The sequence below is a fragment of the Condylura cristata genome, unplaced genomic scaffold, assembly GCF_000260355.1.
Source record: "Condylura cristata isolate star-nosed mole 26May11 unplaced genomic scaffold, ConCri1.0 scaffold00017, whole genome shotgun sequence".
In the NCBI taxonomy this organism is placed as follows: domain Eukaryota; kingdom Metazoa; phylum Chordata; class Mammalia; order Eulipotyphla; family Talpidae; genus Condylura; species Condylura cristata.
In genome coordinates, this window is record NW_004567118.1 from 5,624,937 (window position 1) to 5,638,076 (window position 13,140).

Here is a 13,140-nt window from a genome sequence, read left to right on the forward strand (position 1 = left end):
CAGTGATGACGCCTATCAGAGGTACAAGTAGACTGGCAGCTGCCATTCCCCTTCCCCCAGGAAATGCCACTTCCCCGACTTTCTTGTCCTCTCGTAGCCCCTTTCACTCAGCACAGAGGAGCTGGGTTGGAGCTTTCAAAAGGAACTTTACTGAGACATGAAAGGAAATGAAAGGAAATATAAAATCACGGAGACAGAAGAGATGAAAGGGTGGACTTATGCTCCTCTCATCTGAGTGTCTGGTCCTCAGCTTCCTGGGGGCCTCAGGTCTTAGGAACACAGAGACTCCCACCCCCACACCTCACCCTCTTGTAAAAACCCATTACTCAGCCTGCTACTTGAGAGAACTGGGGGCTGGAATGTTGCCTCTGGCAGGATTCTCTGTCCTCATTGAAGGGCGCTCCTACCTTTTTCAGGTGGGGCCGGAGCTGAGGTGCACACAGCCCTGTGGCGGCTCTGATGTGGCTGCCTTTAGAGAGCCGGTCACCCCTGCCCCTGCCCCCCTCCAAGGTCCTCCCCAGGCACTGGGTGGAAAAGCATCCCATCCCTGGCCCTGCTCTACCCGCAGACTCTACGTTTCCTTATGCTGTGCTTTGCTCTGGCCTGGCATCTTGCTGAAAGTTAAGGCAACGGTACCTGTTCAGCTTGGCCCAGTCACCTATAAATCTCACCAAGCACTCAAGCTACACCGTGCACCTCCGAGCACCTGATTGGGAGCTTTCCTTGCCTACCCAGGTCTAGCTCTGTAGGTAGTGGCCTGCAGTCACACGGAGTCTCCTGCTCAGAAGGGCACCTTGCTTGGTTTAATGCTTTTTTATCCTGCCTGGAAATCTTGAACAATTTTTTAACTTGGGCCTCACAAGTTCAATATTCTTTTTGCATTGGTCCCCACAAATTATATAACTGGCTCCGCTCTGCCCTTCTTGACCCTCCAGGGCTAGCTCTGGGTCTAGAAGCCCAACCACGTTCTGATCCTGGTGTCTGGACTTGAGCTGGACCAGGACTCATGTATGTAGCTGGTCCCAAACTTCGGCAGATTGGATGACCAGGAAATTGAGATGCTGATCGAGTCCAGGGGGAGTCTGGTTCATTCTGCTGTCTCCTGATGGCGTACCCTTTAATTTAATTAAGGGTTTTCCCCCTTAGGGGTATGTTTGGGAGTGAGCATTTCACAAACGGGGCCCACCCTGTGTTACACACAGCCGAGAATTATTCTTTCCCATGTAGCATTGTGAGCGCTGGGCAGAACAGAGGGTGAGTGTGGGGTGATGTTAGTCCAGGTGGAAGTGGGTGCAGCAGAATCCAGTGGTTCTGTTCTATAGAAGTCAGAGACATGAGTAGAGCCTGCTCTGCCACGAAACAGTCGTGTGACGTTGGACAAGTTACTTAATCTCCCTGAATCGCTGTTTTGTTTTTTAATGTTGAAGCTTGCTCTACTGGGGTGGCTTATTAGTTAGGATAGTTGCTGTAAATTTTGTATAACGTTTCAAAAGTAACAGACATACATTTCTTGCTCATGGTCATTGGGCACCTGAGTGACTCTCCTCCATGCAGTCATTCAGGGGCCTGGGGTGATAGAGATGGTGCCATCTTCAGTATGTGACTGCCCTAATCACCCAGAGGGGCATTGCCTCTCAGCCAACAGGAAGGAGGGAAAGAGCTGGAGGGGCTTCCATGGGAGGGTTTGTGGGCCAGAACCAGAGGCAGCAGCACCCTCCTTTCATACACTGTTGGTTCTACCTCAATCAGATGCCCACTTCTAACTGCAGAGGAAACAGAAATGTAGTCTAGTGGCTGATCTGTTTGTCTGTGTGTAAACTGGAGATATAATGGTTCCCACTCACAGGATTTGTTTTGAGGGTTAAATAAAGTAAAGTGAAGGGTTGAGCGCGGCACTGGTGTACGCCGAGTCTTCAACTGGTAGGGCTGAGTCACAGGATTTTGTCCTCAGCTCCACTGTGGACTGTGTTCTCACCAGCTAGATTTAGGCATGCTACTAAGATTGGCTGATGACACAGAGCATTGAGGAGGAGTGAATCTGTTCTATGGTAGAATTGAGCTTTAGAGGTTGTTCCCACCTGGATTGTTGAACTGAAATCTAACAGATGGGATTTGACAGGAATGTGTGAAACGCCCCTCCCGCAGGTTAGCAATGTCAGCAGCTCAAGTAAAGGCTCGAGATGACCTACCTGGGCAGCAGTTCCCTTTTCACTTACTCATTCATTCCACCATTATTTACCAGGCGTCTCTGCTCCAGGCACCATGCCAGGTGCTGGAAAGAGACATGAATCCAGAAGAGATGGTTCCTGCCTAGAGCTCATGGTCCAAGAGGCCAGTAGTAACTCCAGGGCTTGGGAGGGCAGGAAGCCCACCCCAACCCCAAGTGTGGGGAGAGTGGGGGGTGGTGCCCATTGAGACGGAGGGCGAATGACAGTCAGTGCACATGTGAGTTTGTGCGCGTGCATAGGTATGTGGGTTGTTCCAGGCAGGGGAAATGATGTTATAAAGACTCAGAGAGGGCTGCACACTCAAGGACCTCAGATAGTTCTGGGCACTTCGTATGTGCAGCCATATGAGGACAAGGGATGCAGCGGGAGGACAACAAGAGTGACCCGAGTCTCCTGACCCTGCCACCTGCTCTCCCAGCAGCAGTAGCTCATCTGATGCTCAAGGTGGCCTCCGCAGGGGCGAGCTCTCACCACCCCTTTTATAGATGAGGAGGTGACAGCCCACAGAGAGTCGGTGATCTTACCCAAACGTGCTCCCCTGGGACGGGCAGAGCTGGGATTAGAACATGGATCTGACTGGCTCTTAGCCAAGTTTTCAACGGCTGCCCTCGTGTCCTTGCTGATTGAAGAGTTTGCATGTTCGTGTCAGAATGTGGGATCCACTTAGGGATCAATACAGGGTTGATGATTGGATCTGATTTGCATTTTAGAAATGTGGATTTAAACAGCACAGCTGGACATAAGCTAGGTGGCAATGGAAAGCAATTTTGTCCTCAAAGAAAGAGGCTGAGAGTCTCGATCATTTGAGAAAAGATGGGTGAACATGGCAGTGCCACCCAGCAAGAAGAGAGACCCCCAGGGGCCTATGCAGCTGGCCAGGTTCCTCAGAAGGGCTGCCAGCTTCTCTGCTGCCTCCTTGGCAGAATGAGAAATCGGAGGATGCAAGTTATAAGGAGGGAGATTTGGATGGATGTTGCTAAAGACCAGAACTTCAAAGCAGGGTGCTCAAGGGCACCTAGTAGGGAGCACTTCTGAAGTTTCACCTCTGCGGTTGGCATTTCTGGTTTCGCTTGGGCAGGTGGCCTGGTGGAGGGCTTTTAATTTTGATCTGACTGGTGGTCTAATTTCTTTCCAACTACCCAATTTCAGAGGGCTGGGCTGGGGCCAGAGGGGCTGAGAGGGTCTCTCTGTGGCTGCAGTGACCTGGAGAAGTCGGTGGAGAAGATCCAGAGGGACGTGTCCCACAACCACCGGCTGGTGCCCGGGCCTGAGCTGGAGGAGAAGGCGCTGGTGCTGAAGCAGCTTGGGGAGACATTGACTGACCTGAAAGGTAAGCCTGGAGGCTAGTGAATGAGGCCAATGACCCCCCCCCACCCAGTGACCCCCCCCATCCCAGTGACCCCCCCCATCCCAGTGAACACCCCATCCCAGGCCCTGCCCTACCTGTGCCCCTTCTGGTTCTCAGAGCTGCTCCTTCCCCAGCTCACCCCTTCCTGTCCCCTCAGCTCACTTCCCAGGCCTGCAGAGCAAGATGCGGGTGGTGCTGCGTGTGGAGGTGGAGGCTGTGAAGTTTCTGAAGGAAGAGCCCCAGCGCCTGGACGGGCTCCTTAAGCGCTGCCGTGGGGTCACGGACACACTGGCCCAGATCCGAAGGTCACTCTATCCCTGAGCTCTTATTTCTGATCTCTGATTTTTATGGGGTCATACACTGGGCTCAAATGTATAGCTCCAGCTAACCCCTTATCCTCACTCCCACAATGGTCCAGTGTGCAGCCTGGGCCTGCCCCTCAGTTCTGACCTGTGACCCCCTCACATGTTATAGGCTTGGCTGTTCCTTATGCTGGGCCACTCTCCCCAGGCCCTTCCACCTGTCCCCTTCAGGCTAGACTTCTCTCCATCGGGCCACCCCCCTGCCAAACTCACAGATGCTCCTCACTCTCCCCACTCCAGGCAAGTGGACGAGGGCGTGTGGCCACCCCCCAACAACCTTCTGAGTCAATCGCCCAAGAAAGTGACAGCGGAGACAGACTTTAACAAGAGCTTGGACTTTGAAATGCCACCCCCCAGCCCTCCAATGAACCTCCATGAATTGAGTGGGTCAGCTGAGGGGGCCCCTCCTCTTCCCAAGGGGGGCAACCCTACCAAAGGCTTGGATGCTTCTGGCAAAAGAAGTGTGGACAAGGCTGTGTCTGTTGAGGTACTGGGCCCAAGAGGGAGGTGTGAGTTAGGCTCACACATTTCCCCACCTTCCTAGGGTTGGAAGAGCCACCTTTTTTTCTGGGGGAGGAGCATAACTTCTCTCATGGAAGTCTGAGAAGCATATTGGGGGTGATATTAGCCCTGCTAGAAAGAAAAGCATATATAAAGCTATAATAATTAAAGCAGTGTGGTGTTAGCATAAGAATAGATGGTGTTCCATGAAACAATATAGAACGTCCCAAAGGCATGTCTAAACATATCAAGAGAATACTATATACTGTATAAAGCCACTGTTTAGTGGCTTTCCAAGCTCCCGGGGAAAGCATGGAATACGCAAGAAGTGTCCAAGGGTCCCAGTGGGAGTGGGGCCCAAAGGTGAGGCTTCCTAGTCCCTTGCTTTGCACATATGGCCAGGGGAAGACTGAAGGCCCAGAGACCCAAGGGCAGGGCAGGTACTTTAGTTCTGATTCTCCCCATTCCTCTCAAGGCCGCTGAGCGAGACTGGGAGGAGAAGCGGGCAGCCCTGACCCAGTATAGCGCCAAGGACATCAACCGGCTGCTGGAAGAGACGCAGGCAGAGCTGCTGAAGGCCATCCCTGACCTGGACTGTGCAAGCAAGGCCCCCCCGGGTGTCGCCCCCACCCCTGACCACAAGCCCCCCAAGCTTCCCCACGGGCAGAAGGCAGCTCCCCGAACAGAGCCCAGCGGGAGGAGAGGCTCAGGTAGGGGGCAGCTAGGGGGCTGGTGTAGAGCCTAGAGGAGGGGAACCCCCATTCCCAGGAGCTCACGGGTTAATGGGGGAGGCACATTGGAGTCTTTGTGGTGGGGCCAGGGTCAACTGCCCAGCCCTCAGCCATGAGAGGGAGCCTGGAAGCATGGGGTGGAGCCGCCCTAACTAGGGCTTCTCCCGCTGCTGACTGCTGCTCAGGGTCGCTGCCAGGACAAGGAGCTTGTCCAGGCAGAGCAGTAACCACAGCTGCACAGCCTGACCCAGGTGTGCCAGGAGCCAGGCAATGCTGAGACCGGGTGTAACTGTACGGACCTGTCCATCCAGACTCGGTTCCTGTCCCCCCAAGTCTGTAAGCTCATAGGGGAGGCCAAAATGGCGGTCAGCCATTCATTCATTCATTCTATATCTGTGAAGCACCTACTGTGTGTGCAGGCTGGCAATAAGGAAATAAGACACTGCTTGCTTTCAAGGAGCTTAAAATGTAGTGGGGCGATATTACTAATGTTTGTGTTTACCAAGCACTTACTATGTGACAAGAATCCCGGGTGCTTTCCATGTATTAATCCTTACAGCTAGTGCTCAGCAACCTCAGGAAGTGGCTACAGTAATCATTCCCATTTTAAAAAAAGGTTTATTTATGCCTACAAGAACTGGGGTACAGGCCAGAGGTGCAGGAGTGGGGTTGAGAGGCCTCACCAGAGACAGAGTGGGGAGCAGAACAGTCAGATGGACTCAAAAACACTGCTGAGGGGAGCAGCGGGCGGTCAGGGTCAGGAGAGGCCTTCACGCCATGTGGGTCAGCTCCTTGGCCGGGGGACGAACTCAGGGATCCAGCTGGAGCTGCAGCGGCTGCTGAGAGCTTCTCAATGCTGCGCTTTAACCCATTGCGCCAGTAGGGGACCCTCATTCCCATTCTATAGATAAGGTCACTAGCTCAGAATAATTTGGTGACCTGGCCCAGGCCCTCCCCAGTGTGGTTCAAACAGCGTGCAGGTGCTAAATGCAGCGGTGGGGTGAGCCCCCAGGAGGCCCTGGGAGGGAGAGAAGGCCGCCCCAAAAGTGGGAACTTTCTCTGGAGTAGGTGTTTCCCTGCTGGTGCTAGAGAGGGAATTCCAGGGAGAGGAATGACATTTGCAAATGCTGGGAGGTGTGTGTTTGTGGTTGCCAGGCCACCCTAACCAGGGAGTAGCAGGAGAGCCCAGGCTGAAAGATTGGCAGGCTCGGGGTAGCTGGTAGCTGGGCCAAGGAGCTTAGACCTTGTTTGGGGTAATTGGGAGCCACTGGGGGGATCAAAGGCAGAGAAGGGTCAGCTCCCAGTGACCTTTGTGCAGGTTGCCTTGGAAACATCTCCTGCTGCCCCAGGAGCTGGGGGAAGGGAGCGCTCGGTGGGCGGAGTCCGCACTGGCTGTAGTAACCGCTGGTGGTCTGTGCAGGGCTGGGGCTGGGGGGGCTGTGGGAAAGAGAGGGGCTAGGCAGCGCTTGGTGAGCTTCAGTGTGGTTATGAAGTCAGCCTGGGCGCCAGTGCTGCAAGGGGAGGAGCAGCTCAGTGGGCCAGAGCCTGGGAGGGTAAGAGCGGGGTGCAGGGGCCCTTCCTCTCCCCTCTCCCTGGAAGAAGCAGCAAGGTTATTCCCTTGGAGTCAGATGTGGCCACCAGCTTCGGGGTACGGCTCCCCTGATCCCCAGTCCCTGGGCTGCCCACAGATGAGCTGACCGTTCCCCGATACCGCACGGAGAAGCCTTCCAAGTCGCCCCCGCCACCCCCTCCGCGCCGAAGCTTCCCCTCCTCCCACGGCCTGACCACCACTCGCACCGGAGAGGTGGTGGTCACCAGCAAGAAGGACTCGGCCTTCATCAAGGTACAACCCCCACTGGGCAGGAGGGGTGGGGGGAGGCTGGAGGGTGTCTGAGATGACCTCTGGAGACCCCAGGGGCATGCCCTCTGTCCTGGGAAGTGGAGGTGGGGTGACTCTGCCCCAGCTTGGGCTTCACCCTGGGAAGGGGCCCATCCTGGCAGGGGCAGAGGAGTGGGGGCAGGTGGGGAGTGGTCAGCCGCCGACAGGCCTGGGAGGTAGGCTGGTGCTGGAGAGAGCGCCTGGGGCGAGCCTGGTCCTGACCGGGCCTGGGCCTCTCAGAAGGCTGAGTCTGAGGAGCTGGAGGTGCAGAAGCCGCAGGTGAAGCTGCGGCGGACCGTGTCGGAGGTGGCCCGCCCGGCCTCCACGCCACCCATCATGGCCTCGGCCATCAAGGACGAGGACGACGAGGACCGCATCATCGCAGAGCTGGAGGTAGGTCTGGGCACACCTGGGCCTGCCCGCTCCCCCTGCCCGCTGCGCGACGCCTAGGCACGTGGCTGTGTAGGGCAGGGATGGACTCTCGCCCCGCGGACCTCCCCAGTGCTGCCTGTTCAGGACCCCACCCGTCTCCTCCGGTCCTCTCCACTGTGAAATGGGGGAGGGGCGTCTGAAGTTCCCTCCTGACGTAGCCTCTGAGGGCCCTGACTGCCCCTGACTGACATGGGAACAGTGTTTCTGCACCCTCACTCCCAATGCTGTGAGTCACCAGACTCAGGTGATCTCAGCACCCCCACTTGTGGCTGGAGACCCTTGACTCCTGGGGTCTCTACAGCAGGAGGCTCGCTGGAGGGCAGAGCGGCCAGGGCCATGGTGAGGGGCCGGAGTGAAGCTGGGCCCCAGCGCCAGCCCTGCCCATGCCTCCGCAGGGGGCCTGAGCCGTTCACAGGCCCACACTCGGCTGCCCTCCCTGTGCCCACTCTCCCAACTTTCCTGCCTTCTGCTCCCTAGGTATTTGAGAGAAGCTCAGTGTCTTCCCTCCCCCCCACACCCCGCCGCCAGCCGATCCCCACTTTGCTGTCCCCCCAGGACCCGGGGCCCCCTGGGGGCTCAGCCCTGGGCCCCACATGGAAGGTAACGGGCTGCCCCCCACTTTCACAGCTGTCTCTCCGCCTGTGCCTCCACAGCTTCCTCTCCGCACCTATCACGCTAACCTGCTGAAACACTAGTCACCTCCCCGGCCCCCCCAGCCACCACCTCGCCCACTTAAACCCCTCTGGGAGAGGAGAAGCCAGCAGCCTGGTGCCGGGCGGCCCCTTGGGCCTGCATGGTCTCCAGGCTTGAACGGCCCGTGGCGGCCTGGGGTTTTGGCTCCGATCTGCTGCCCGAGACTAGGTCTGGCCAAAGCCTGGGTTTGTCTTGGTTCAAGATTGGAGTGTGTCGTGTGTCCCGGGCTTGCTGGATGACTTATGGTCCAGCTCACAACCTGCCTGGGTCCTGTGCCCTTGCCAGTGCCCAGCCGCCCCTGCTCTGCTGCCTGTGCCAGGTGGGGGCTCCGTTTCTCCCACCGGCCGGCCGGAGTCGAAGCCTTGGGCTGGGGACGAGGGCGAGGTTCCTTCGCAGCCCCGAGGCCCTCCCTCCGCCCCGAGGCCCGCGCGCCTGCTGGCTCGGGAGCTGGGATGTGGGACCACCTTCCTGGCCAAGGCTTCCTTCTCAGCTTCCGTCTGCTGCTCTCCCGCTGCATCTTTTTCCTCTTTGCTCTTTCTCGGGAGATTGGGAACGGACCTGCTGTCTGCCCGCCGGGCACTGCGCTTGGGGAGGAGGGGCTGGGGGGGTTGCCTGGGGCTGTCCCTCCGCCTGCAGGTGGGGACAGCGGCCTCTCCTCCGGGCTGGGTAGCCTCTGGTGCACCCCCGTGCGCCCTTGCCTCGTTGGGTTCTCTTGGCCCACGCTGGGCTCCATGCTGGCTGTCAGTTACTTCTCACCTGGCTTGAGGCCTGGTGGTGCTGTCTCCCTGACCAGGGGAGCGGGCAGACACCAGACTGCTGGGCAGCGGTGGGCACAGAGCCACCCAAGGAGCTGTGATGAGCAGTGAGCGTGGTGGGGTGCCTCCAGGCTGGCTGTGCCCTCAGCGCTTGCCCGCTGCCCCCAGCCCCTCCCCTCTTGCTCTGGAAGCCAATCCTGAGGGGCCCAGTGGCACAGCCCTCTGCTGGCCTCTCGGGCCTCCTCACCCGCTGCATCCTGAGGCGCTGTCAGGCAGTGAAGCCGGCAGGCATGGGGTGCCCTCTCTGCCTTCCCAGTCTGCACCCCCCACCTCCAGGTAAGCAGGTGGCAGGGCTGGGGGGTTGCCTAAGGAGGAGGGCTTGGGGTCCCTGCTGTCCCCTCAAATCTCCCCATGGCTTCTTTTGCAGGGGTTGGGGGAGCACAGGTCAGCTTGCCTGGACTCAGCTCCTGGCTCTGCTCCTAACTAGCTGTGTAATGACCTCGCGTGAACACCTGACCGCACAGCCTGGGTATTCTGCAAAGCGGGGAGTTGACAGTCGTAGCCATTCGTAAGGCTCAGATGGGACACCTGAGGCCTGGCCCACCGTAAGGCTGAGGCCCAGGCTCAGGCCAGGGCCCAAGTTGGAGGGGCCGGTTGGGGGCCTCTCTCGGAGGTCAGAGCTGGCCACGTTCACATGGAAGCAGCAGGGGGCCTGGCCTCTCCTCCTGGGCTGCGAGGCCCTTGGAGAGAGCCCAGAGAGTAGGGGTGAGGGCCAGGAACCTCTGGCCGGAGACGAGGCTGACAGCCCACCCCTCGGAGGCCAGTGCCTGGTGTCCTCCGCGTGGCGGGGCCGGTCTCCCATTCAGTTTGGGCCAGTGAACAGTTTCTGGAGCACACAGGGCAGCAGGCGCGCCCTAAGCATGTGCCTTGTGCGTTCCCTGAGTGCCGAGGTCGCCGCCTCAGGTTCTCGTCACCCCTGCGACCTTCCTGAGTTTAACGTATCCACACCATCAGGTGTGGTGAAAGAGACTCCTAGCACCGCTTTGCTACTATCCTGCTGGGTGAAACCATCAGGCTCTCCCCTGACTCCCTCTATGAAAGGAAGCGGCCGGGGCCCCCATGTCCGACCCCCATCCTGGCTTGGGTGCTTGGGTTTACAGGGATCACACCCTCCCTCATCTTTCTTCTCCCCCCAGGCTGCCATAGGCCCCAGGGCCTTCTGTGTCCCCCGGATCATCTTGACGGAGTGTGCCCCCAAACCTCCCTCCCCACCTGAGGCCAGGCTTGAGGAATCTAGCTCCAGGATAACCCCCACCCCAGGGCCCAGGATCCTGGTTGGCAGGGGGAAGGGTTGGGATGGCCCCCGGTCCCCGCCAGGAGTTGTGGCCGAGGCCTCCTGTCCCAGGAACGGTTTGATGCCTGAGAAGGAAGGGGTGGCCCTGAAGAGAGTGGGGAGAAGGGGCTGCAGCCTGGAGAAGGGAGGAGCCGGGGCCAAGTGTTCTCAGGCACCAGCTCCAGAGAGAGCTCAGGAGCCCTCAAGAGCTGACACTCACCCAGCGGAGACCCCCAAGGACTCTGGACTCGAGGCCCAGCCCAGCAGTGGGGGACACAAGGGCCAGCCTGCTGCTGGCCAAGGCAGAGCAGGGAGGGGCACGGCCACCCAGCGGATGGACAGCCTGGAGGAGACGCTCCGGGAACTGGAAGCCACTCTGAGCCAAATGGGCACGGCCCTCCTCACGGGGCCTCCCGGCGGCCCTCCGCTCTTGCCCCCCAAACCCCCAGGTGGCTGCCTCCTCCCCTGGCTCCCCTCCTGCCTTCCCACTCCAGTCTCTCCATCCGCAGAGCTGGAGGGGGTGGGGGCGGCAGGAGCACCCTCCTCCCACCCACCTTCTCTCAGACCCTCCCACCCCCCTGGGAGCTTGCCCTGGGTGGGCGCAGGCGGAGGCGGGGGAGGCTGGGAAGCCGGCCTCCCCGGGCTCGGCTCAGCCCACCCTGGCAGGGGCCAGGGCCTCCCCCTCTGCTGTATCTGCGGACCGGCCAATAAAGTTCTCTCCCTCTCTTCCGCCCCACGCTCTTCTCCCCCTCCTGCCTGACTCTGTCTCTGTCGGCTCCTGCCTGCGCCTTGCCTTTCCAGAGCCTCCGGGCAGGCCTGGTACCCGGGGTGGTCGGAGGCCAGACTTGCCCATCTCTGGGACCTCACCCTCATCCTGCCATTTGGAGAGGGATGTGGGCCTGGAGCTGCCCATCCTGTTCTGCTTGTATAAACGCCCCCACCTGCCTCAGACATGCTCCCCCAGGCCTGAAGCTGCTGCCATTGCTGGGAGCGGGGTGGTTCAAGGGACCCCACCTTAGAAATGGCTCCCTCAGGAGGGTACCAGCTGCTGTCTCCAAGGAAGCTGCCAGAGTGCTCAGTGAGGAGCTGCTGGGAGCCCCTGCTGTCCGGCCTGCAGGGAGGCCTTCAACCTGGCCCCAGACAGTGGGCCTGGGCCCCAGGCCCTGCTGGGGCCCCAGGAGGGGCCCTCTGGAGATCTTGACCCAGAGACCCCCCAGTGCCTCCAGCCCGTGTGGCTCCGCCCCCTGGGGGCCCCAGCCTGACCTCTCCTCTCCCCGCAGAGCGGCGGTGGCAGCGTGCCACCCATGAAAGTGGTGACTCCGGGGGCCTCCCGGTTGAAGGCGGCCCAGGGCCAGGCGGGCAGCCCGGACAAAGGCAAGCATGGCAAGCAGAGGGCGGAGTACATGAGGATCCAGGCCCAGCAGCAGGTGAGCGAGGCCTCCCTGGCCCCCCCCCCCCCCGGCTGCCAGGGCTGCAGCAGCCGGTGCTCCTGTGACCACCTCCCTGCAGCTGCCCGGAGACCCCGTGCCAGACCCCTCATCTGACCCCACTCCCTCACATGCACCCTCCTGTCCTTCCTCCCTGCGATCCCCTTGCCTGGGTGGGGGTTAAAACAAACCTCTGCCCTTCTCAGGACGCCCCACAGAGTTAGGGGGCCGCCTCTAGCTGCTCCTGGAAGGGGGTTGGTGAGCAGACTGCCCCCCCAACCCCAATGCCAGGTCCCTTCTAAAGCCCCGGCTGCCCTGGGTGTTCCAGGGGTGCCTTTCTCGCCCCTCGCCTTCCTGCCTCAGCTCCTCTCCTGCCTCTTCTCGCTGCTCTCAGGTCCCTCCTGCTCCTCGGGCCCCGCCCTCATCTCAGCTTCTTCCCAGCTCCTAGACCGTCTCCCAGCTGCAGGAGAAACCAATGTTGCATGCTTTTCTGTCTTCTGTTTGGATTTTAGTGCCGTTCCCTGTTGACACTTGGGGGTGGGGGGCTGGAAGAGGCACTTTGGTCCCAGGTGCGCTGTGGGAGACAGGGCCACTGCACCCCCTTTCCGATTTGACTAGCAGGCTGAGGACGCTGTCCAGAGTTTACAGCCTCTCCAGTGGGTGTTTCTGGGCAAAGGTGCAGGGAGGACCCTGGGCCGAGATGCCGAGAGAGCCCTTCGGTGCACTCATTTGCTTGGGTAACGATTTCTGAGCAGCTCCTGTATGCCAGGCCCATCTGGGTGCTGGGGTGGGAGTGGTGCGAAACACCCAGCTGCTGTGACTTGAAGAAATGTCTGGGCTCAGAAATTTCTCAGAGGCAGGAGATGAGAGAACGGCGCATCCAGCCACCTCGCTTGTAGATTAGGGCACAGCCCAGAGGCGGAGGGGCTCCCCGAGGGTCAGGGGAGGGCGGCAGAGACGGTGTGGCCTGGAGTCCTGCAGCCCCTGGCCCAGGCAGTCCCATCTGCCTGCTGCTGCTCTGGGGGACCCAGTGTCAAAGGCCACACAGCCCCGCTTGTCCCCTCCCAGCCTCCCAGCCTCGCCAGCTCGGCCCAAGTCTTCCTGGTGGAGCCCCAGAAATCCCTGCAGATCCCACCCCCTCTTTTTCCTGCCATGGCCTGGGGGGTAAGTTCCCCAGGCGCTCTCCAGGCTGGTCCTGAGGAGCAGCTGCTTGTGGGGCCTTCACTAGACACACACGGCCTCAGGAGAGGCAGTTTCTCCGCTTGATAGATGGGGAGACTGGGGAGACCGGCTCTACCAGGTCACACAGCTGCTAGGTGGGGGTGTCCATGGCCCGGCGCCTGGCTGCACTGGCTTGAACTGTGCCTCCCTCCTGACACTGGCCACCTCCCCTGCCCCCACCAGCGCTGCCCCTCACCTCACCAACCCCCTCACCTCCTGCCCCCCTCATC

The 13,140-nt window shown here is 59.8% G+C and overlaps 1 protein-coding gene across 1 annotated transcript in view; it reads left to right on the forward strand.

Annotated features, from left to right (window-relative positions):
* The window catches only part of SRCIN1 (SRC kinase signaling inhibitor 1), a 60,104-nt gene that overhangs the window by 41,259 nt on the left and 5,705 nt on the right, over nucleotides 1–13,140 (forward strand). Inside the window, 7 exon segments of the mRNA XM_004684271.2 lie at nucleotides 3,428–3,558; nucleotides 3,734–3,881; nucleotides 4,179–4,425; nucleotides 4,915–5,149; nucleotides 6,859–7,013; nucleotides 7,290–7,442; nucleotides 11,543–11,689. Of these exon segments, the coding sequence (XP_004684328.1) occupies nucleotides 3,428–3,558; nucleotides 3,734–3,881; nucleotides 4,179–4,425; nucleotides 4,915–5,149; nucleotides 6,859–7,013; nucleotides 7,290–7,442; nucleotides 11,543–11,689 (1,216 nt within the window).